Below are 25567 nucleotides of genomic sequence, written 5' to 3'. Positions count from 1 at the left end.
CTGGGAGCAATGCTGCAGAGAAAGAGGAAACAGGTTCTCAAATTCTAATACATAAATAGTTTTGTCTGGAGTCAGTCCCAGAGAAGGGGATGCCAATCTTTTTCTTCTTTCCACCTATACTTCTTGGTTTCTTGTTTTTAGTCTCTTCACAGCAAACCAGAATTTTGCTGAATTATTATTATTTTTTAAATGTTTATATTTAGTTTTGAGAAAGAGAGAGAGAGAGACAGAGCACAAGTGGTGGTAGGGGGAGGGGTGAGAGGGGCAGAGAAGAAGGGAGACACAGAATCCAAAGCAGGCTCCAGGCTCTGAGCTGTCAGCACAGAGACTGATGTGGGGCTCAAACTCGTGAACTGTGAGATCATGACCTGAGCTGAAATCAGATGCTTAACCGACTGAGCCACCCAAGTGCCCCTTGCTGAATTATTTACATTGCTTTATGAGACAGTGGGTTCTGGGTTATAAATAGATCTTTGGGTCATAGCCCATTTACAAGCTAATGGTCCTGAAATGCATGATTGACTGTTGATCATGGAAGAGATTACATGTACTAAAACTGTTAATGAGAAATGTGGAGGTACACACATTTAAAAATTGTTCAGAGATTAAACGTTTATCTAGATGGGGCATCTCTGAGGCACTAGAAGGAATGTAAGGCAGTGTTTATGGCTCCTGTGTTCCAAACTTAGTTGTTGCCATAGAAAGGCCTCTACTACAGTGGTTCTTAACTCTTCAGAGTTATTCATACCTGGGGAATCTAAGAACGAATGCATTCTTTCCATAATATGCTTATACATACAAATTCTTGCATATGTTTTCAGGGGGTTCGCAGAACTTACTGAAGACTTCTAGTTGCTCTTGGACACTAGGCTGAGAAGTTTTACTCTACTGAATTCGAGGAAAGCACTCGTCCACGTATTCCTCTTTGGATAGAAATATTCCTATCTGGGAATAGGCTATAAGGTAGGGGTAAGAGAATCCATCCCAGTGCTTCTAGGATCTAGTGCATTTAACATTTGAAGACAGCATTCAAGAGTTTGCACAAAATACAGAAAGGTGTATAAGACACGGTCTTTTTCCTGAAGGAAAATTAGATTTGGTTAGACTAGAGTATAAGGGATACAGTGGTAGTAGTAGTAGTTGTGGCAGGAGAGGTAGACTAGATCTGGACCAGAAGGGGCCTTGAATGCCACATTAAGGAACTGAAACTTAACTCTGAAGGCCAGTGTCTTCCAACCGAACAGTCTTTGTTATAGAATCTTCATCGTTTTGCCATATCTATATGCCAACACTACAGTCAGATCTTTTTCAAAAGGATCCTCCCTTAAAATTTGTGTTTATTTAGGCTTAATATTCATGGTTTTGTGTTTTCTTGTTATTAGTTATAATATCCATGCAAATTAGAAAATGCCTCTTAAAATAAAAATATTAATTTGCCTTCTTCCTGAAAAAGCCTCATATGCAATCGGCATTCCTCGCTTTGGCAAACACTGTCTAGGGCAGTAGGGATTTCTGATTGGGTGGGAGGTTATGTTATAGAAGTGTCTCCTCAAAAGGTGTCATTTGGCAGTTGAGTGTCAGTGGGGGGTGGACAGACTGCTGGTGGTGAGGCCAAGCAGAGACCATTGATCAAGGCAAACATGGTGAGACCCTGGCCTAAGAGGCAGAGTGGAGGCAAGATGTGGAGTCTCTGAAACCCTGTCTCTAGAAAGACCACCTTAGAATTGAAACCCAAAACAGCTGTCAGGGAAATTATTTAGTAATTACGTCAGCCCTTAGAGGGAGTACAATAATATGATTATTTCTTGTGTATTTACATTTTATTTATATTATTTTAATTCATTTTTATTCATAAAGAGAGTATTTTCTGTGCTTTTCTATAGCCTCTAATCCACTGACAATTTTTGATAAATATGGCTGGGAAAGGTCAGTGGCATTTCTGTTGTTTATGAGTGTCTGAGACCTTGACAGTGAGGATGAAAATCAAGTGGGATATTTGTGTACACTCCTGTAGTCTTCTCTGATTTAATTTTTCTTGTTAACTGAAACATAGACATAATTCTTGCCCCATTGTTGTGGGCAGCTCAAATGATACAAGGAATGCAACAGAACTTTGTCTACTATAAGGTATTATACATTATGTAAGATGAAAGGTATTAGCATTGTTATTAGCTGTCTTGGCAAGGAGTTGGGTTAATGACATTTCCTTCAAATTTCTTTTTCATCTCAATGAATATTTGGTGAGAAGAACATAGTGTGAGCTGATCTCTAATTGAGGGGCTTCTAGTTAGTCTGACTAAAATACTACCCTGGAAAAGAATAACTTCAGTTTGCCCTTGATGCAGAAGTACTGAATGGCCTGGATGTGCTTACAGTTTCCTTGTAAGCATATGATGACTGCTACATAAGGGCAGAGAACCTTCCAGGAACACCAACCAACAATGTATTCTTTTTGTCCCAGGAATCATGAAGTCTAATAAATATTTGTTCAGATTATTCCAGAAATGAGAGAGAAAATGGGTTCCGACTTCAAAGTCATTTTTAACTTGGTCATACCTGATATCTGGAATATGGAATCAGCTGAACTATGGTGGAAACTGCTTGGGCCTTGCAGAAAGAGGCTCCTGGTTCAAGTCTTGTTGCCCCTAACTAGCTACATGACTCTGGGGCTGTCATGTGAGTCTCTGAGTCTTGGTTTCCCTCCATAAAATGGAAATAGTAATCGTGACCCTAGCAAGGTTCATTGTAGTATCAAATAGGATGACATGAAGATGATCTTTGTTAAATATGAAGTGCCCTATAGACATCATCACCATTGTCATCATCATTGTTACAATAAAAGTATCTATTGAGTGCTTATTATGTTATCTGTATATATTAACTTACTTGATTCTTATAATTAATATCAAAATATAAATGCAATTATTATCCCAGTTTTCTGGAAAAAACAAAGGCATCTAGAGATTAAAGTGCCGTGTATTGAATGGAAAATCTGGGATTTGAAGCCAAGCAAGCTGATTCCAAAACCTGCATCATCTTTATTCCCCAATAGTGATATTCTATTTACCTAAAAGAGTTTCCGAACCTTCAAAAATCAACCTGCAACCTCCTGTGTGTTGAGAACACAGTACGGAGAGCAACTTTAGGGGAGCGATATTTCTTCTGCATCCTCTTCCCACCATCTCATTTAAAATATTTAGACTTCAGTTATGTTAAGATGACATTTGAACGCACTTAAAAGGAGTTAGGTACAATTCAGCATCTATCTCAAAGAGCATTTCCATTTCTCCGTAAACACTGTGTTAGAGAGAACTGTTTTCTGTACTTGATACATGACTCTATGACCTTCAGCCATTTGGCCTAAAAAGCCCCTTTTCAGCTCTAAGAGTTTTTCTTTCCTTGTGACCATAGGAGTCTACTGTGCTTGTTTGGTCATTGGCATTCAACAGGGAAGACCCTGGGAGGTTACGTATGTTTTCTCGTCTGTACTCTCCATCCATCAAGATGAGCAAAAGGAGGGAAGCTGGGTTGTGAAGGCAGGGTGACAGGTCCTTGAGGTCAAACTGTGCCTCACTGACAACTTTAGCCAGGACTAAGAATTAGTTCTGTCTTATTAGGACTTATTAGGTTATTTCAAATTAGTACCTATCATTACTCGTAGAATAAATGTAATTATAGCGACAGTTATCGAGTCCTACTTGGGAGCCACACACTGTGACAGCATTCTTTATACGTGCTAAAATGCTTAATTGTCTCGGTCACTTAGGGCCATAGGGTCACGGGGGTCTTCAGGAACACCTCTTAACCTGCCAAGTAATACTCCCCAACCTGCCCATGGTATTAACAATCTTAACAGTCTGACATGCATCTATTTTTCTTTCTTTCTTTTTTTTTTTAGATGTTTATTTATTTTTGAGAAAGAGCGAGCAGTGTAGGGGCAGAGAGAGAGAGGGAGATAGAGGATCCGACAGCACAGAGCCCGATGCCGGGCTTGAACTCACGAGCAGTGAGATCATGATCTGAGTTCGATGCTTAACCAAATGAGCCACCCAGGTGCCCTAAGCTTCTATTTTTCTAAGCAAGGAAGATCTTGGACTTTGTGATCCTTTCCTGCATATAAGAGGCCTGTCCCCAAAAAGAGAAGAAACCTCTTTGTTTAGAAGTCATGTTTGCTTGGTTTTTATGAATCTGTGAAAAGGTGGAGTTGTCCCTCAGTTTCCTAAATATGGCAGAAATTGTAATGGGATATCAGCATACACTTTAAATAAGCGCTCATTAAGAAACGCATCTCCCTGTGTTGGAAGGTAGCAGACTTGGGGCTCCAGAGACTCATCGGTCAGGCACAGACAACACCCCTCTGCTACCTTCCCGAGCATCTTGGAGAGATTCATCAGCTCTGGAGCTCGGGACGTCAAGCAAGAATAGGAAGCTATGTGAGTGACATGTGCATGCTGCTTAGAGTTGGACTTGGACTTGGCATATAAAACCCTTGATTCAGTCTTGACCTTTTGGTATTGTGAGATTTATCTTGTGTGTGTGTGTGTGTGTGTGTGTGTGTGTGTGTGTGTGTGTATGTTTTAAAGAATCGCAGTATAATCTGTATGAATAAGGAAGAAGTGTGGCAAATCCTAGAATAGATGGGTATTATTATCACTCCCTTTTAAAGTGGACAGTCCTGGGGCTTAATGGAGTTAAAGCACTTGAATGATGAAGCCAGAATTAGGATCCAAGTTTGTCTGCTTCTAGAGCTTGCTCCTCATAACCACCACATTAGAATACCACCCATAACTTAAGCAGGTGGCCCTGAATCAAACTTAAGTCCATCAACCAAATCTATGACTCCCTAAGGAGACGTGACAACGCATAAGTGGAGATTTTAAGGCACTTTACGGATACTAAATACGTATCTCTCCCCACTAACGCATATTCATCTGAATTCATTCATTTACTCATCCATTAAGCAAAGATTTATTGAGTGTCTGCTACATATATGCTCTACTACTAAAGGATAAGGGATAAGTGAAAACCAGAATAATGAATTAGATACAGATTCTGTTCCTAAGGTCTCACATAAGTCAGAGATATATATAAATAAGGTATAAATGATAAGTACTACAAGAGAGTTGCAATAATGGAATGACGTGTATTCGAGGTGTTTGTGTGTGTGTGTATGTGTGTGTGCTGTGCACCTGTGCATTCGTGTGCAAGTATGTATTTGGCAATTTGTTATGGCTAATGAGAGAGGTCTAAGTTGAACAAATGCAGGGAAGCAGGCAATAAAATAATAATTGCAAGCAGACTGGTTTAGTTAGCATGAAGGGTCCATAAAAAAGAAATAGAATTTAAGACTAGAAATTTCAGCAGAAGATTACACTTTGCATTCAGAGGAGTGGTGTTATTGATTCTGTGCTTCAACAAGAAGTATCTGGCATCACTATGCTGTAGGGGCCAGCAAACCACAGCTTACGGGTCAAATATGATCCATAACCTGTTTTCCGGTGGCCAGTAGGTGGAGAATGGCTTTTTAGATATGAAAGTGTTGTTTAAAAATAAATAAGCAAATAAACAAAGAAAATACATGATGGAGACTTTATGCAGCACAGAAACCCTGAAAGTTTGCCAACACCTCAGTGCATAGAATGGATTCATGGAGGGTACTGGATTAGGGAAGACCAGCCTTCCCCAGGGAATAGCCATAGTCCAGGCAAGAAAGAATGAGGGCACGGGTGAGAGCATGGAGTCTGAAAATGCAGGAGACTGGAGGAAGACAAAGACCGGATATTTGTGCATTTGGGAATTTTCTCAAAATGATAACTGAAGTCAGAACAGTGAATGAAAGGGGAAAGAACCAAGAATTGATTTTTGATAAACATCTGTTGAAAGAGCGGGGAGTAAGAAGAGGGACAAGCAAACCCAATGACCCAGTATCATTGCTTCCATTGGTTCCATTAGCACAAGCTCTTAGGTCCTTGGCTTTCTCTGTACCTCCCGAAGTGAGAATGTGATGATATCAAGATGCCGCAGCTTCAGCTGTTAGGACGAAACGGTGACCTATTCCTTAAGTTTAACTTCTCAAGTTACGTGTCCATCATCTTTCAAATACAAGCAGATCCCAGGTCCCTTCAAGTTCTCCCCAAGCCACCTCTTCTCTGTGGCATCCCTGGAAGCTTCTTGGCTGATGAGGTTTACAGACATATCAGTTTATTTTCCTTCCTGCACATCCAGAATTGATGGACTGGATAAGCATACTTAATAGCCCGGTTGCAATGTTGGCCTCTAGACTCCAGAATCACTACTGTACGTGAAAACTGCTGCTGGAAAGGAAGCAGGATGCTCATGCAGCCATACCATAAAGACTGTGAAATGCAATGCAAATGTTCTCATGAGGCAGTCAGGAGATGACAATGATAAAGGTTTACAGTGATTGTAAGGGACAGAAGAGGCTTTCAACTGAAGATAAATAAAAGAAGGTTGGTAAGAACTGAATGATTTGCTTTGGGAATGGTACCGAGAAGGACCAGGCCCATAGGCAGAGGGCAGAGGGGTGGCTAAGTGAGAGGATCCAGGGAAGGGAAGGGAAGGGTAGAAATAGTCTGGACTCTCAACTAGGCACCGTGCAGAGAAAACCTCACGTCCCTACACTATGCTTTCATGTAGATCATCTCAGGAGTTTGGCCTCAGATTAGCAAATTACAGAGAAGCTCGGTGTTCAAGTTCCATAGGAATGAAATAACAGTGGTGAGTGCAGGAGGGAGGGTGGTTGTGTTTGGAGTGGGGAGCGGATATTAAAGTCTCAGGTTTTGGAGCAGTGTCAGTTTTGAATGCAGATGTGTCTCCCACGTGTGACTGGGGGGGGGGGGGAGGTGGTGCTGAAATGGACAGCCTTGGCACCCCGTGAGGTCCAGCAGCTGAGAGAGGAGGACAGCAGATGGAAGGAGCTGTCGGTGTGAAAACAGAAGGTGGTGAACAGGTCCTGGAATGGGTGCCCTCCTCCACTGCGACTTGGTTAGGGCCACACATACCGTGGGGCTTATACCGCTGAATGCTGAGTGTGGGAAGCAAATGCGAGGGAGCTTGGCTCAAAGGTAGGGCTGTAGGGGGATAGAGCTTCTCAAAAGGTGACAGTTTTTTGAGATGTTGTTTGGGCCCAAGAAGAGAAGTAAATCTCTCCAAGAACAATATGAAATGAATAGAAAGTACCAACACAAGAGGCCCATCAAGAAATGTTTTCCATGAGGCCACACTGCCCAGAGACCCAAGCTGCACAAGCTGACTACGCATGCCTAGAACACTTGTTTATTACAGAAGCTTTTAGGATGCCGGGATGAGAAAGATGTCAGATCAGCTCTGGGGCCAAATCCCTTCCCTGAACTTGGCCAGGGTTAGATTGACTTCAGAATATTATATCCCACTTCATTTGCTAAGGGAATAAAGGAAACTTGAAGGACTCAAGAGTGAACAGGAGCTCCATGTGAATGTCTGTGCTGTGTGTGTGAAGCAAGGCAGAGTGCAGAGCAGAAGCCTCTCGGGCTCTGCATCAGGACAGCCCCAGTGTGGCTCTTCCCGGCTGTGTGCGCCCCTCCTCTCCTCTCCCACCTCACTTCCCTCCCCTGCTCCCCTCCAAAGGAGGAAAAGAAATGCCTACCTCAGGTCCACATCCTTTATAAAGCATCTAGTACTGTGTATGCACATAAACAGCCTCTCCAAAATTAAAATTCTTTTAATTACATTTATGATTTTTAAAATCCTGATTTCTGCCCAGATGTGCAGATAAGGGCAATTTATTTCTCGTTAAGATTGCATTGCCTTCGCCTACAGTGAGGGACACCTCACACATTTTGCAGGAAATATCTGTCACTAAAATACGATCGACCTTTTCAGCAGGAGTCATGATGAAGCGACATAGCGATTATTGGGCAGAATCCTGGTGAACAGTCCTATGAAATATCCAGAGAAGCACGTTCACCCTCATTTGGTTTTATGACTTCCAAGTGGTTCCTTGAATTTTAATCCTAACTGCATCTCTAGGAAATTTATAAGACTGCTGAAATAGCTAATTCTGGTAAGATTTCACAGCTGGCATTGGAAAACTGATAGCCACAGTCAGCAGGAAAACCATCTTCCATGACTCAGGCAGGAGCTCAGTGGTACATGCACCTCCTTGAGGCTAGAGGAAGTGTTTGAATTGAACCTCCTTGAGCAGCCACGTCCAAGATGGCAGATTGCCAGTAGTCAGTTGACAGAGGCTCTCCTAGGGGATCAGTCATCATGGCTATGAACCCCATCTGTGTATTGGCTTCTCTATACAAGATGGCCAGACTACCTGGGTCTATGCATACTCAAGGATTAGAGGTGGAAACTTTCACCCCAAACCTGTAAGGCACTGAAAGTTCTCACAAAGGTCATGTGGATGCTTTCCAGCAATGGGTCTTGCTTACTTGAATCAAGTACTGTTCTTCTAAATGTTTGGTTTCTCATACTCAGAAACTGCCTCCTTCCCTCACCTCCCTCCCTCCTGGCAGTCTCTGTGAGCCTGTGTGTGTGCCAGCCACTGTCCTAGGCATAGGGATACCATCGTGAGCAAGATGGCTCCAGCTCATGCCTCAAGGAGCTTGTGGTCTAGTTGGGGAGCTGGCTGAAAGTGGCTCACTCCAGCCCCTCCCCACCCTATCTGCCTCCAGATGGTTGAACCCTTCAGGGTCTGGCCCTGATGTCCCTCTGGAGAAGAAGTGCCGCCATGGTGTCCCCAGAGATAATCAGCCCAGGATGCCCACATGGCCATGAGGTGGTTCAAAATGTGAGTGAGGCTTCTGTTCAGGTTTAAGATACTCCTTGACCTCCCCTGTAAGCAGGTGGGTTTAAACGACCTCTCAGGACAGTCTCTGATTGCTGAGGCTTGCAGGGAATCTTCTCAGAGTGGGCGATCCACTACCTTGGCTTCAATGAGACAGCTTCTGATACAAGCATTTCCCACAGAGATGAAATACCACTGGTGTTGAGTCCTGGTTCCTCATTTATTAATCAGGTGAGTTTGCATTTCCTCATTTGTAAGGTAAGGATAATAATCATACTTCTCTTATTGGGACAGTCGTAAAGATCACAGGCATTGAAACATGTAAAGATTTAGCATGCTGCCTGGCACATAGCAAGTGCTCGTTAAATGTTAGCTCATGTTATTTCTGTTCACTCTAACAGAAGGTCTCTGTGATTATACCACATTTGCAAGACACTTTTACCAGATGTAAGAAAGGTTTCAGTAGCTATTGGAGGACACTTCAGAAGCTACGGAAGTTTCCAACATTCCATGGGCACATCCCTCCCTTTTCTACCTGTATAAGTTAGCCTATTAACCTGGATCCTGTGTCACTAAGATATTTGACAATAAGCACATCAGTGGTTCCCTACTCACACGCAAAATGAAACCCCAAAGAGAAGCATTTTCCAGAAGGAAACCTATTTTCTCTCTTCAACTCATTTGGTTGAGGTAATCAGAAGCATTCGGATGAGCTTCAGTAGGATGTTGAAACCCTGCTGCACACACTTCATTAAATCTGGGCAGAAAAAATAGTGTCTTAGCTACTGAGGGAAGGAGGCTACAGGAGCCAATGGAGCCTGAGGAACATTGTGAGCTTGGCTAGAAATAAAAAACAGTTGGTGTGTGATTCAAGAAAATGGTTAAACAGATGAAGGGAATATGGAGAGGGCTCTGCCACTCATGGGGGAACACTGTTTACATACCAATTCCTTCTTCTTCATGCACTCCATGAGGATGATGAACAGATGCTGAGCTTGGGTTCGAGTGTAGGTGAAAGTCTTCTGGATGGTCACTAGCAGCTGGTCCCTCAGAGATTCATTGATAAGTCTGTAATTAAAAACAATGTCAACAACAGGTCAACCCGGCTCCTGTTCAGTACATGTTTCTGAGAAATATTCTAGAACACAAGAAAGCATTGTGAGGACTGACTTTAGAGATGAGTTATTTGTTCCTCTATTTTTCTTGCAATAGTTATTTCGACTGTGATAATTAAAAAAAAAAGCAGTGCACTTAAAAATAAATCTATTTGAATATCTCAGAACCTAAAATAGTAAAGCAAGAAGATTAATTTGGTTCTATTTTTGTCTGTCTTTTTCTTTCTTTTATAGGGCATGTGTCTAATACCCTCTTCCTCAAGTGCCGTTATCAAAAAAAGCCTTACTCATTAGCATCTTAGTAAAAATTTACTGTGTGACTTATATGAAGTTTTAAACTTCATCTCTAATTGTGAGGGAAAAAGCTTACATCTAAGTAATTTGAGCACCAATGAGGAGAAGTAGGACTCATGATTTCTCTAAAATCATTTCATGTAGGTAGCTTATCTGGCCTATGATTCAGGTCGTCATTTATGTCGAGCATTGGCTCTGTTATATCCAAGAAGAGCGTGATCTACAGGAGGTTTTATATGGACACTTTATTAAGAGATACTTTTCAGGCTATCGAAGAATGAGTGAGAGCAAGGGAGGTACATCATACCCAATCACTGCTTTGTTACCTCTTGAAGATGAACCTGTTGTAACTTTATGTCCACTCATACTAGCCTGGTGAGAACTGGGCTATCTTTACCAGCCATCAGATGGCAGGGAATAAAAAAAATCACTCTACTGTTAATAGAATCTGTCCAAAATCAGAAAGATAATACTGCTTTCAAGGAACAATGACAAAATTATCATACTTTGCCTAGAATTCTACAGCTTTATAATTTTCCCCATAATTGAAGTACCAGAAAATCCTATATACGATAGTAAATATAATGATCTCATTTGGTGCTTATGGAAACCCTGTAGGCTAAAGGTCTCTACAATTTTTTTCTTTACAGAGAGAGAGAACTCACATGTGCAAGTGGGGGGGGGGGCAGAGAGGGAGGGAGAGAGAACTTCAAGCAGGCTCCACACCCAGCATGGAGTGGAGCTCAACATGGGGCTCCATGTGGGGCTTGATCCCATGACTGTGAGATCATGACCTGAGCTGAAATCAGGAGTTGGACACGCAACTGACTGAGCCACCCAGGTGTCCCAGGTCAATACAATTTAAAAGGGAAGGATATTTAAGTCAGAAAGAGCCAGACGCTTAAGGTCACTCAGCAAATAAGTGGCAAAGCCAGAACCAGAATCTAGTTCTTCTGATTCCTTGTCCATTACTTTTTCCATCACACCATGCTGTCTCTTATTACACCAAGTGTACTATACCTTGGACTCTCTTCATCACTGTGGCTACTCGGGAAGCAAATTGTAAAATTTTCTCTTATGTGAAAGCATAACAAATTTTGTTGCTTAAAAGAAACCAAGATGGGAGGCTTCAGGATATTTCATATCAGTGGCCTTTTGTGCCCCAGGATTGTGTGAGGATCACCTAAGCCCACTAGGTTGGACATTATGGTGCCCTACATTGAGGAGGGTGCATGCCTCATGACAGGATTATACCAAGGATCCTGGAACGTCACTTAGCTCAATGGAAGATTGGGTTACCCCTTCTGCCCCCCATGAACATTTTTTTAAAAAAGAGAATTGTCCACAAGAAGATGAAAAATAATACCAGGTCCTCTCAAGATTACTAGATCATTCTGGAGGACTCTGTGGCCTTAGGTGTACACCAATCTGAAACCATTCATTAATTGGTTCACTCATTCATTCAACAATTGCCTAGTGATGTCTATTTAGTGCCAGACATTGTGGTATATGCCAGGGCTATAGGGATAGACGAGATATACACACTTCTAGCCTTCAATGAGCTTACACACAGGTAGAATAGAAAGACACGAATCAGCAATTCAAGTGTGATTGGCAGTGGTAAAGAAGTAAAGAAGTTGTGACAGCTGAATGTAATCGAACCTAGGGGGTACAAGGAAGACCCCTCTGAGGCAGTACTGTTTAAGCTGAGACGTGAAGAATAAATTAACATTAGGATGATCAGGGATGTGGTGGAGCTGGGTAAGAGCATTCTTGGCAGTATGAACAGCCTGGACAGGAAACAGCATTAACAAGCCCAGTTTTGAGAAAATAAAAGGTGAGTATGGCTATAACTTGGAGAGCAAAAGAAAAAGTGAAACAAAATGGTGCTGCAAAAGGGGTGAGAATGAGATCATGGGGAACTTTTGGGATAGTGCTAGAGATTTTGGATTGTATCCACAGGCAATGAGAAGCCATTGGAGACTGACACAATCACATTTGTGTTGCCAATTTTCTTGAAGAGTCAAGACAGGAGCAGTCATAACTGGGTATGTATCTGCTTGACAGGCAACCCATGCGGATGGGTCTAGAGGGTTCTGCAGTATCAAGTGTACATAAATGTTGTACACGATTAACAACAGAGGAAGAGACTCTCCTGATTAGTCACTTGATAGATCTAATCATTCATTTGCAGGTGTTTAATTTTGATAACAACTCAAAATTTGTTTTCCACTGCTAACCACCTGTAGTGAATTCCCAGTTCCCTGAGGTCATTAACTGTTTGAGGGATCTGTCATCTGTATCTAATATATCATTTTGTAAACACTGAGAAATGCTGTGCAACTTAGCTAATTGTGGGTTTTAGTGGTGAGGAGAGCTGAAAGATGCTAAGCATCTTATCTTTTTTTTTTTTTTAGCTCAATTTTGCAATTGAATCAAGTTGTGGCTTTGGTTAAATCCTATAGCAACAAGAGCCCAGAATTCTACTACTAGAACTATAAAGATTCTCCAGGTTGGTTTTCCAAAGTGTGGGATGCCTGTCACTGATGGAACAGAGTGAGTGGTTTTAGGTGGGACAAAGATGATTTTGTCATTCCAAAACATTAAGTTTTACTCATTAAACATTAAATAACTGTTATTTTGGCTTTAGTTCTTTTTCCATCAAGAGGAAAATCACATTTTTTGATGCTTCTTTGACTTTAAAAGCTCACAAACATTTGCAAACCTCCCCCTTTTGACAAAGAAATAATATGTATCAGGTCCTAAGCTTTTTGCAGAAAGAGTTTAATAACTGTTCAAAACAAGATCCTGTATAACATTTGATGTGTTCAGAGCATATCGTGGTTTATGACACATGATGGGCTACAGAGATAATATCATTTGATTTTCATAAGAATCTGAGAGAGAAGCAGGTTTGGTAATTCCATTTTGCAGAAGAGGAGGCTGTGGTCCAGAGAGGCTAAATGATTTGTACCAAGTCACATAGCTTGAGTCAAGTCTGCTGATTTCAGCCTTCTTTCATGGTGCTGCTTTTACAGTTTGCAACCTATAAATATGTTTTCCGGTTTCCTAATCATCTGCACTGGAAGTAGACATTTAAATATATTTGTTGTAGGAAATTTGCTTTTCTTTTTTTCTGATAGAGCATCTGAGGGAAACCAGAAGAGTTTGGAGAAGATAGGGAGAAAACAGAAGACAATAGAAGATTCTATTTGCTTCTAATTTTTCACAAGTATTTGCTTTGCTGAATGAGATGTTTTGTATTTGGCACAAAGTCTGCCTCTGTCTTCTCTGAGGACCCTTTCTTACTTTGTGGCCATATTCTGTAGGATACTGGGAAGCCTGCTTTCTTGAAATTATTGCTTTCCTAGCTCTTCCCATGTTTTTTTCTTCTGCACAACACTGGAATGATTTAAAAATCTTGATTGTGATATTTAAAAAAATAGCAAAAAATAGCAAAAAATAGAAATAAGCCCATTTTTAGATTTCTTTTTATGGAACCTGAATAGTGGTTGAAAATTTCTTGACATCAAAACATGGTCATAGTATTATATAAAATTTTAGTTTTAGAATTGGGTCTTTGACAAAGTGGTGCCTATTTATAGAAGCTGTTAATTTGTGTTTCCATATGTCCCAATGCTATTTTTGGTATACCTCAAATTAGAATGTTTCTTGATTTAGAAGGGTAGTCATTGAAGTGAGGAAAATCTCCATACTATGGCATTTGTGTCTCCATTTAAATGCTGAACTTGTGATCTGGAGCTTTTTGGATGAGTCACAGAAGTATCTGAAATAGGTCAACGTTCATCCAGGGCTGGAAGTAACCAAAGGAACTTCCCATACTTTGCTATTAGCATTCTGTTCAGATGCTAGCAATACAACCCACGTGTTCACACTTTCCTCAGAATGACTTTAATTACCTGCAATATCAGAGTCTCATTCCTAGATTGAAAAATTAGAAAATGCATTTAGAATTCAGTGGGACACAAAGAGCTAGACTTAGGTTAATGGCTTTGGAGGAGTGAAGCCCTTTTCCTGCCCTCCAAAGACACCCTCGGTTAATTTATTCAGACACAATATGAGAAAATTTTACCTATATAAATAAAAAAAAAGATCATTAATAATACCACAATTTGGTACTTAAAAGGCATCACTTTCCAGACAATCTCTAATGCTCTAAAGAAAAATGAAATTTTGTCATTTGCTAAAGCCAAAGCAAATCATTAAATGTAACCTTAGGACACAAAAAGTTTACATTTTTTGCCTAAGTTTACAGAGACTGGCATTTTTCTTTTCTTCTCCTTCTATCCCCCTCCCCCTTCTCTTCCTCTTCCTCCTTTTTCTTTTTCTTCTTTGTTAGTAGACATCACCCCTTCCTCCCAAATGCCACGACTCTGGGGTCACAAGCAATAGCACGATTCTTCCCAGAGAGGAAGGACAACATTGTAAATAAGCACCATAGTCGCCAGGGTCAGGGTGTCTGGAGTGAAGCTGTCACTTGCTACCCATATGATCGTGTGCAAGCTATTCAGTCTTTCTGTGTCATGTTTTTCATACATGTAAAATGAAAATTATGAGTGCTTATCTCATAGACTTGTGAATAGTAAATTAGTACGGCCCCCATTTGCCTGGGCAGACCACTCCCTACCGGTGAGATGTTGAGGAAACTCTGTAATCCTTCCATCCTCAATTTCCTCATTTATATAATGGGGATAATTATCCTACCTACACCATAGAGTTTAATGAAAGACAGTGTTTAGACCAGGTTCTTGCATGCAGAAGCTTTAAAAAATAGTAACTTCACTTTTGCAAGTATGCTTTTGGGAAGGGGGTCAGAGGTATGGGGAAAAGGGTGGGGTAAATCTCAATTCTCGCTCAAGGCAGTTTGTCAAAGATTCCTTCTACCCCCATATCCTACTCTGTGAGATGCTGGAACAAGTGTAATTTTCTTTCTTGTTTTTTTTTTTTTTTTTAGATGGATTAGTGATGGATTAATTCCTCACTGTTTTAAAATTAGTCTTTCTTGGGGCCTCTGAGTGGCTCAGTCAGTTAAGCATCTGACTCTTGATTTTGGCTCAGATCACAATCTCAAGTTTGGTGAGTTCAAGTCCTGAATCAGGCTCTGACAGCACAGAGCCCAAGCAGGCTTGGGATTCTCTCTCTCTCCCTCTCTCTTAGCTCCTCCCCTGCTTGTGCATGCTCTCTCTCTCTCTCTCTCAAAATAAAAAATAATAATAAATTAGTGTTTCTTATTAATTATCCATAGACAACTGCTGAATTAACTTGTCCCTCAATCCAGCTTCAAACAGTATCCCACAACAAAGAGCCTCTCGTTTTTGATATCCTATGTGTTATGCCTGTAGGGAAAGCCTCATATTGTCAGACAGTTTAGACTGATACACTTCACAGGGTTGATTAAAGATGGACTATTTCCCAGGTATCTTTTAGGCAGATAAATTTCTTATTTTTCGCTTGGCTTCATAATCCAATGTGCTATTTGATGATTGCCTGATGGTGATATATGGGGCTATCTATAAGATGTTGTCTTCACTCTAGAACAAAAGTAGACACCCATGGCATGTTGAGTGTACCTTTCCTTCTTTGCATCATTGTTAATCTATCACAATAATCTCTCCCCTGAGCACCAGTGTGGCCTCAGAATAATTCTCAACACATTATTCTAGGACGCCGGTACCAGTTGATTGTTGTTGACACTCAAGATGAAAACCATTTGTCATCCCTGCACTAGAGATAAGAAAATCTCAAATATACTATCAAATGGTGAATACCAGGGATATCATAGGGTTAAAGAACTGTAAATTTTAGGTCTGTCTCCAAGACGCTGAATGAACTGTGGCTTTCATGAATTTAAAGAAACTGATTTTTTACCGCTTACTTTAGGGATCACTGCTTATGGATACTTGATTTGCATGGAATAACTCCAGAAAATACCATAAATATGTATATCAACTAGAGGACAGCTGTCCAGCAATTAGGACAATTAAAGAAAAAGTGTATTGAAGCTGAGTGGAGCCTCTCCTAGACAACAGTAGTGCAGACTTGAGTTAACCTTGGAATACTACTTTAATGCATCTTTAGTGTGTCTCTGGTGGAAGAAACTTTCATAGCAGGTGGTCACTGTTGTATCTAGTTTTTATGAATCCTGTAGTCCATAATCAACAAGGAGAATTGCATGGGGAATCTAATGGAAATCCATTAAGGACGCTGCAAACATTATCTATTATTAATGATACCACAGGGTGAGATGTTAATCCACTCTATTTCTAGCAGCTGCAGGTTCTAATATCAGCCAGGATGATTCAGAATTCATCTTCTCTAAGGTAGAGGAATTAAATACCAGGACATTTTATTATCTAAGGCTCCCTCAAATACATTTTAAATGTCTTTGTGGATTTTAAAGTCCTCACTGCTTCTTTTCATAAGAGAAAGAGGATGTGTCATAGAAGTGGGTAAAGAAATGTACATGTACATCTCACACTAAGGCAGAGAGGTGTATGGCAGCAATGGGAAGTACAATTCAGTTCTGTTGTCTGGTGAATGGAAGGTTCATTGACGTGACTGTAGAGAGAGCTGGGGCCAGAATGCAAAGGGTCTTCAGTCCAAGCCAAGGAATTTGGACTTGTCCTGTGGATTAATGGTCAACTGGTTTCCACAAAGAAGCCCCAAGAATTCTGAGGAGGTGCCCCAAAGATGCCTCAGAGCTGCATTAGTGGGTGAGAGCCAGGCACAGAAAGGAGGCCTATAGACCAGTGGTTCTCAAATTATGGTCCCTGGACCCACAGCATCAGCATCTCCTGGGTATTTCTTAGAAATGAAAATCACCTGGCCAATCAGACTTACTGAATTAGAAAATCTAAGATGGGGCCCAGCTATTCGATTTTTCATAAGCCCTTTGATTCTGATGCAAGATAAAAACTTGAGAACCACTGGTCTAGGCCTTCCACCCCAGCTTCAACAGAGTGAACATGTATCCTGTGTTTTATATATTGCACTTCTATCTGAGATTTCATATGAGAAAGACTTACAGACTTTAAAAAAGCGAAAATCAATGCTACAGGCAAGTGGGAAATTGGGACTCTTAAATGGTTGACTATCGCAATTGTAAAGTCAAAGGAAAATGAGCTAAGACCTTCTAATGCTGAACGTAATGTCCTTCATGACTGTCAATGGTGTCTCCAACAGCAGAGACCCATCATTCAGTTTTAAATATTTTCAAGTTTCTCATCCTCTTTTTTTTCCTCTTTGGAAATGGGTCATATATTTTGAACTAGTTGGACAATCATTTTTGAAAGAAATAAAATGAACTGAACGTCCTTAAGAAATCCATGTAAATAAAAATGTGAACAGAAAAACTTACCAGTCCTGTCAAAATGAGTATTTTTATGGTATAGCTTTCTCTTCAAGGGAGGAATTTTCAAGTCTAACAGATGTTTGAAACCAAGAACAGCTGTGATAAAGAAATAAATGAGGTGATTCATGCTAAATCAACTTCTCAAGCCAACTGGGTTCCAGGGACAAAATTTGGCAGAGGGTGCAAAGTGCTTGCAGCAACAGTGCCATGACTGGTGTGAGGAGAATGCACGCCAAGCACAGCAAGTGAGGAGGCTCTTTCTGAAAACATCAGAAGGCTAATGTGTATACATTTAAAAGGAGTTTCCGAAAGCGTGGTCTATGGACCATTCTGGTTGGAATCACCTCAAGTTTGTTTTCACATAGAGTTTCCTGTACCTCAGCCCAGGTACACCGAATCAGGATACTTAGGGGAACCTGTGTCTCCTAACACTTTCTGGGTGATTCTCAGGCATGGTAAAGGGTGATAACCACCTGCCTATTTTGAATGTATTCTGTGTAACAAGTGGCCAAGAAGTGAGCTGAGCAAATCTCAGAGAAACATGGTTGATCCATCCTGTGCAATCTTCACTTGATATTGATGGGCTGTCTAAAAGTCATGGGCAGTGGTTCTCCGAAAAGGATTTCTTTACCATGATGGCTTATGCAGCTCTGTGTTCTTTCTAATGTTTGCTGTTGATGTTCAAGGCCACACTTTCCCAGCCTGGAGCTGAGCAATTCTAAAGCAAATTTAATCAATTTAGAGAACTGATTGACTGATAGAGATCAATAGAACTTTTCCCCTCACTAGTACTTTCCTCCATGAACTCTACGTAATTGTTTTTTAGTCAATGCTTTATTCTTTCCATGCTGACACAACATGGAGGGACCAAACAGCAAACTGGAAGACGGAGTATTTTCTTTTGAACTTTCCTAAATAAATGAAGCTACTCCAGCCTTGAGGAACTTAGATACGATGGCACAGGTACCTATATATCGATATCTTTAATATATTCCACAGAGGGGAAAATTGCAATATAAAAATTGCAATTCAATAATTATAGGCATTAGTATATTTATAAATTATATATAATTTAATTGATTTTATTGGATTAATTTGTCAATTAACTTGATTTCATTAAACTGAAATATATAAATATATAAATATATATTATATATAAATAACATGCAAATGTATTTAAATATATATTTGGGTATATATAAATTCAACATAATAGTATGTATGTACACATACAAACACACTATCTCTTTTATTGGCTTTCTTTCAATACTCTTGAAACTGATTTTTTTTTTCTGTGTTGAGTTACACAAAAGAGGGTCAAATATTAGCTTTTCTTGTCTTCCAGGCTGATCCTCAGTTTGGATCCAGTTTTTGATGGAAAAGGGGAACAGGAGCAATAGAGACTATTATGCCATTATGTGAGTAATTAACACTCAACGTGGGCCTGGAACTCATGACCTTGAGATCAAAAGTCGCATGCTCTACCAGCTAAGCCAGTCAGGCACCCTTGAAGAGATTCTTGGGGGAAATGCCACACTCAAGTACTTTGTCCTCTGGCCTCTTATACGTTTATCACAGCACATGTGACCTTCTAGTTATCTGTATTCATGGCTGTGTTTTAACCTCCATTATAAAATCTCTGCCAGCGCCATGTCTTGCTCATTCTCTAACAGTTACATTGAGGGCATATAGTAGGCACTCAATAAAGGTTAACTTAGAAAACGGTTTACAAAAACAACACCCCTTTTTAAATAAAGCTCCTGGTATGCTTCGTCTATACAAGATGTTTCCAACTTTCTTCCCGTCCCTTCTGAGAAAGTTACAAAACAGAATCAAGTTTTGACATGCTTTCTTATAGAAAATTCTAGAAAAGAGACAAGGTAAGATGAAATTAATGGAAACTAAAATAGACACTGGAAGTCAGCATGCTTGATATTTGTTTCCTTCTTTCTCACTTGACATTCCAATTATGTCTAAATCATATTGGGATACAGACTACTGAGATCAATTACTTCCTTTCAGCAGATCTTATAGAGAAAAATGATAGGGCTGTGACATCCTTCAGCCTTAGATGGAAATCTCTCAAGCAGAAGAAAACATTAGTAACCACTGCATGGAGTGATATGCCCTAGGGAATACAGACTGCACCTGGATTTCTAAAATGGCTAGTTTTCTGGTGACTTCCTCCTGACTTTGGTCACTTTGATGTATATTTGCAGAGAAGCAAACTTTCGTTACATCCGTGCTAGGACACAGTGATATAATTTGAAGCTATGCAATGGATTTTTCCTTTCTCATCTCTACTTTGTGTTCCATTTATGCCTTTACCTCAGCTAATCAGAAAACAAAGGGATCTTTATTAAGTCCCCTTTAAACAGGAAAATCAGATTTTTTCCTTGAAATATATTATCTATTCTCTTCCTCAAGAACAAGCCATTAGTGGCTCAGTGTTTCTCCATGATATCTAATACAAATTCCAGACAAATACGAATGTGAACAGTCTATTGGCGTCTGCCCCTTGGTGCCATCCCCAGAGTTATCAACAGTCTATGTAAGAGCTTTAAGGTTTTCTGTTACCACAAGCTCTACTTCTTGTCCTAGGCTCTCTGAAAATGGTAAGTCCACATAATTATTTTCGGGAAGAAGACACCAAAATAAATGTAAGACTTAGTAATAAAATCCAGATAAATGAGGAGCATCACCTTAGAGTACACATTCGTTCGGGATGCCTTTTTCACGCTGACATCTTTCATCTGTGTGGCACTTTCTCAATGGCTGATAAATGAGGAGCTACACCATATTTCTCTGCAACCTGAGACTTAGTTACTTTCCAAGCAAACTAATCTCTGACTTTAACTGCAGGCAGCTACCACCTGAAAGGTGTTCTGACTGTAAGCAAAGTTGGTCAGCTTGCTTCCTCAACACAGCAAAATGTGGAATCTTCCTATTTGAAAACTTAGGTAAGTGAATCTAATGCCACTTGGGTAGCATCAATCTGTTTGTTGGCAGTGTTTAGTCAGTTGTGATTCAGAAAAGAAAAATTTGATAATATTTTTATGGAATGAAATTAGTCCGGGAAAGTGAGTTGTGACTCACTTTAAAACTATTACAGATGAGAAATAGGATGATCTAGTTCGACATTAAGGGAAAAAGAGAGTTTGGCCATTTCTTTCTGGTAGCACCTGCTGCAGGGCAGAGAGGGAGAAGAAGGCAAATGAATTCAATTGCAGTTGCTCTCCTAGTGTATCCAAACCCATTTACTTTGGGATGGATACGCTCTGTCTTCCTTTACCTCAAGTAATCTCATCGACACAAGTTAGTTTTGCCAATTCCAATTTGCTTCCTAAGTGATGACCTTTCAAATTCATATTCTTAGAAGTTGGTTAACAATAGGGAATTTAAGGGCAAAATACCAAGTTCATAAAAGTTAAAATACAAGGTGTGTAAATTTCATTCACTCCTTTAAGATTATAAAGTGAAAAGCTTTATAGCTAAATATACACATTTACAGTCCTTGGACCTGTGTGATTTAACAATCTATAAATGAGTTTAAAAATGCTTACATCATATTTAAATCACCAAAGGGGCACCTGGATGGCACAGTCAGTTAAGCTTCTGACTCTTGGTCTGGGCTCAGGTCATGATCTCACAGTTTGTGAGTTTGAGCCCCACATCTACATTGATGGTGCAGAGCCTGCTTGGGATTCTATCTCTCCTTTTTCTTTTTAGCATAAAGCAAACACACTACTGCAAAATAATGTTCTTTGGAAATTTTTTTTTTAATTTTTTCTAACATTTATTCGTTTTTGAGAGACAGAGAGAAACAGAGTGCAAGTGGGAGTGGGGCAGAGAGAGAGGGAGACACAGAGTCCAAAGCGGGCTCCAGGCTCTGAGCTGTCAGCACAGAGCCTGACGTGGGGCTTGAACTCATGAACCATGAGATGATGACTGAGCTAAAGTTGAATGCTTAACCGACTGAGCCACTCAGGAGCCCTTGGAAATGTTCTTTTTAAATTGGTTGCATATGTGTGGCCAGACTACTTTTTATCAAGCTAAATAAACATGATTCTGGCAGTTATTCAGATGACACAGACAAACATCTGAATTCATTTGATCATGATAAATTTATATTGCTTTCCTGGAGCAAGAGCATACATTTATTATAACACCATATAAAATAAATAAATATAGATCTATATATTTGGATTGGCAAATACAAAGCTTCTCTTGAAGCTTCCATTTTCTTAATAAGTGTTTCTAAACGGTTCTTAAAATTTTTTAAGTTTTAATCTTAATAATTCCCAAGGTATGAAATCATATCTTAATTCTTTATCTCCACACGGGTTATGTGCATGACTTCATACTCTTTGATAATCAACCATGGTTTACATGTTTGCATAGATCCCATATAGATTATGCTTTTGCATATTTTGGTCATAAAATAATCAGAACTAAAACTAAACTTTGGTTTTAAAACTAAAATTTCCAATTAAAGTTAAAAAGGCATGGTATTTCTGCCTCCTAATTTGGATCTGGGTCAGGGGGAAAAAAAGAATCCCCGTGTTGTAGGGTTGGTCGGCTTGGACCAACAAGTAGGTTTACACCTAGGAATGCATTGATTTTACCTTTGGGGATACATGCAATAATACAAAAAAATTAGGAAATTCTAATGTAAAGGGGAAGCTGAAGGGAACTTAAGTTACTTAAGAGACGGTGCCGTTGAGGTAATATATAAGAAACAACCAAGGCACAGGCCACAAAAATCCATTTCAGTGAACTTTTTAAGAGAGCAGAAAGAATCCTGACCTGGGATCGTGGGCTATGCGACCTTGGGAAACCACGTAATTGCTCTGTGTATCTGTCCCCTAGGTTAAAAAATACAGAGTTCCACTCCCCCAGCTCTAAAATGTGTAACATTTCCCCTACATATAAAACAGAATCAGGAAGAGCAACTTATCAAAAACTGTAATGTTTTCACACTATACAACCCATGACAATGGCAAAAAGTAGGCCCTGGGTCCAGACCTTCATTGTGTACAGACTTTAAAAACCTGAAATGTTAGGATGAACAGCTCACTCTTCCATGAATTTTCTGAAAGGGAAATGTGCCTTCTGAATGCAAACTTGCATTTACTTTGTGGAAATCCAATAAAATAATTGCAAGCATTAGGAAGAAAAAAAGTTAGCGGAAGCTAAAAACTGTATAAAGTCTTTAGTTCTTTCTGAAAAAGAAACACGTTGCTATATTTAAATCAATGAGAACGATGGCTACATTTTTAATAAAAGCAAAGCACAGTTGAGGATCCTGAATTCTGGTTGGTAACAGACGTGGAGGTGTTCAGGCAAATGTTCTTTTTAGCTTCTTAGCTATAAAATGGACCAATATTTACAATGAAAGGAGAAGACAGAATTTAAATTTGCCAGGAAGCAAACTCCAACTTCATGCTCATGAATATTGTTTTTTTTTTTCTTTTTCACATCAGAAGCTTTAAGGCGCCCCCAAATCACTGTCAGTGTTTGAAACGTTAGTGGGAAGCCTGTGACTCTCCTATGTGTGTCTCCTTTCTTTCCCATATTTAGGCTCACACACTTACCAGGGAAGGGGGCTGGGTTAACGCTCACCTGGAGCACTACTGGGCCTCGGGCAAAGACAAGGAAAGGAATGGGAGAGAAAACATACTACTGGGCTGCCAGGAGGAGCCTGTTGTAAGGAAGGCTGCATGGCAGACAGGTGGAGAAGGGAGTGTCCTGAGCAGCCAAGCTCGCCAGTCACGTACTACTAATCATTACATGCTTATCTGCTTACTAGACTTACTATGAGCTCTTTGATGGCAGGAAGAGTTGTTATTCTTTTTTCCCATCTCTGTGTGTGGCACCCAGTAGACACTCGATGTATGTTTGTAAAAGGGATGAACAAAAGACCCCATCTCCTTTGGGGCTCCTTTCGCCCACCAGTTTCATGTGTTAGGAGAATTGTTTCGGTTAGCAAGTTCCTTATTTAAAAATTCAATGACTTAGGGGCGCCTGGCTGGCTCTGTCAGAAGGGTATGTGAGATCCTTAATCTCGGGGTCATGGGTTTGAGCCCCACGTTGGGTATAGAGATTACTTAAATAAATAAAAACGTTAAAGATTTGAATGAAATAAAAATCCAGTGATGCCCCCCTGAGTTTTCCTCCTTAAACCCATTTATACCTTGGGGCGAGTCACTTTAATCTAATAATATCCAAGACTGCTTGGATGTCACCATTCCCTGGGTGGGACCTCAGATTGACAGGGAAGGCTGTGGAGGGAAGTCTTCCTTGCGGTGGGGGGTGGGGGTTGTGGACTGTTGAGAGTAGCATTAGGGGGTAGACAGACCAAGGAAAGTTCGCGGTGGCGGGGAGTTAGAGGGGCTTAACGAGGAACAGAGTGTTTACAGACTCTGCTTTCTGAGCCAATCTACAGGGATCTGACAGCACAGGCCACCGGAAGTTTTCATTAAGGTGTCGCCTTTGTGAACACGCAGCAGTCTGGCAAAGCTGGTGTTCGGAGGCTGAGCCTGGAGGCTGCACATCCCAGCTTTTCCCGAGGTACTAACCGGACCTATATGGTCCAGGTTGGCTGTGCCGTGTGTGTGAAAAACCAGTTCCTGTTTCTCCTTAGTGAGAGGGGCAAAAGAGAGAAGAAATCAATAGAAGAGAAAGCTACCGAGTCCTATGACCATTCCTTTCCCTTTGTCCTCTTTATTGGGCTAGTCCAGTGGAGATTTCATGGAATGTCTCAGTTCCCAGGACATTTAGAATACGTTCCCCTGCTCTTCCCCCACCACCTTCCCAAACCAAACATCTTAATCGACTAATACCATCTTTCCAAGTTTGGAACATAGGCTTCATACTCATTACCTACCCGCCTTCTTCTGAATATTTATGCCCAAAGGCCAGGATGTCAGATGCCCGTCCACTCCCATCGCAGACAACAACTGGCACGGGAGGGGTGTCTCGAAGGTACTCCAAGACAATGGAGATCACATTGGGTCCTCCTTCCACAATGAGTGCCACCACTGGAACGCCTTGACCGATTCCTGCATTAAAAAAGGAAAAGAAAAGGAAAAAAAAGAGAAAAGAACACAAAGCCAGCAAACCAAAGAAACAAAAAGAGAAACAAAAAGCACAAACTAAAATTACTGAGCCCGGGGGAGATAACAGATGAAGGGATAAAATACGGAGCAAAATTTTTACAGACTCCTGTAGCAGAAGCTTCCCACCAGGGGGTCTGTTTGGCTTTGCCCTCTTCCCAGAGCTCCTGGGATGCTGGGGTCAGTGAAGGCACCGATTGCCATACGTTTATAGGAGGGGGTGCATAGGGCGAGGAGGGAGAGAAAGGAATCGGTTAGTAGATGAAACACTGAGCCAGCAACCGGAAGATTGGAAGTGAAACGTGACCTTAAGCAAGTCTCATATGTACCCAGTTGTTCAGTTTCCTACGTGAAAAATGGGAATTTAAAACAGGCCAGATCCCTGAAGTCATCAGAGGCACTAAGAAAATGCCTGAATGGTTCTCTTTATTGAAGACTCAACAAATCAAAATCAGCTGGAGGCACATTTTCACTTGTTGAGTTAACTACTAGCTACATTAGGGGTCTATCTATGTCTGACCATAAATGATAAGCTTGATTATTGATTCTTAATACAGTAACAGTCACAATAAAGTACCCAGGAGACATATCATCTGCCATCTGCTACTGCTTTGTCCTTAGCCACCGAGCAAGGTGCCAGGCTCATGATGGGTCGTCTGGAAACATTTGTTGAATTCAGTTGAATTCAGGGGTGTGTGTGTGGGGACGTGTCACAGACTTTTTCTAAAGTATTTAAGCTATTATCGGTGAGCTATAAGATGTAAAAAGTGCCCTAACATCAGCACTCACATATGGCTCAACTTGACATTTTAAAGAGAAGTATTAAAAATGAATGTCCATGAGAGACATGATGAAAAAGATTTGAAGTTCATTTTCA

The 25567-nt window shown here is 40.5% G+C and overlaps 1 protein-coding gene across 9 annotated transcripts in view; it reads right to left on the bottom strand.

Moving 5' to 3' along the window:
* Positions 1 to 25567, bottom strand: part of TRPM3 (transient receptor potential cation channel subfamily M member 3) — a 485893-nt gene that overhangs the window by 156196 nt on the left and 304130 nt on the right. For 8 of the 9 annotated variants that reach the window (XM_027041047.2, XM_027041050.2, XM_027041052.2 and 5 more), the window contains 2 exons: positions 24462 to 24636; positions 9739 to 9862 (listed from right to left, as the gene is read on the bottom strand). In XM_027041047.2, coding sequence (XP_026896848.1) covers positions 9739 to 9862; positions 24462 to 24636 — 299 coding nt within the window. Of the gene's footprint in view, positions 1 to 9738; positions 9863 to 24457; positions 24637 to 25567 lie in introns of those variants that run through there. The other variant, XM_015083987.3, reaches the window with a different exon arrangement.

Source organism: Acinonyx jubatus, chromosome D4 (assembly GCF_027475565.1).
Source record: "Acinonyx jubatus isolate Ajub_Pintada_27869175 chromosome D4, VMU_Ajub_asm_v1.0, whole genome shotgun sequence".
NCBI classification, from domain to species: Eukaryota; Metazoa; Chordata; class Mammalia; order Carnivora; family Felidae; genus Acinonyx; species Acinonyx jubatus.
Note: the sequence above shows the minus strand (reverse complement) of the source record. Positions and strands in the feature narration are given on the sequence as shown.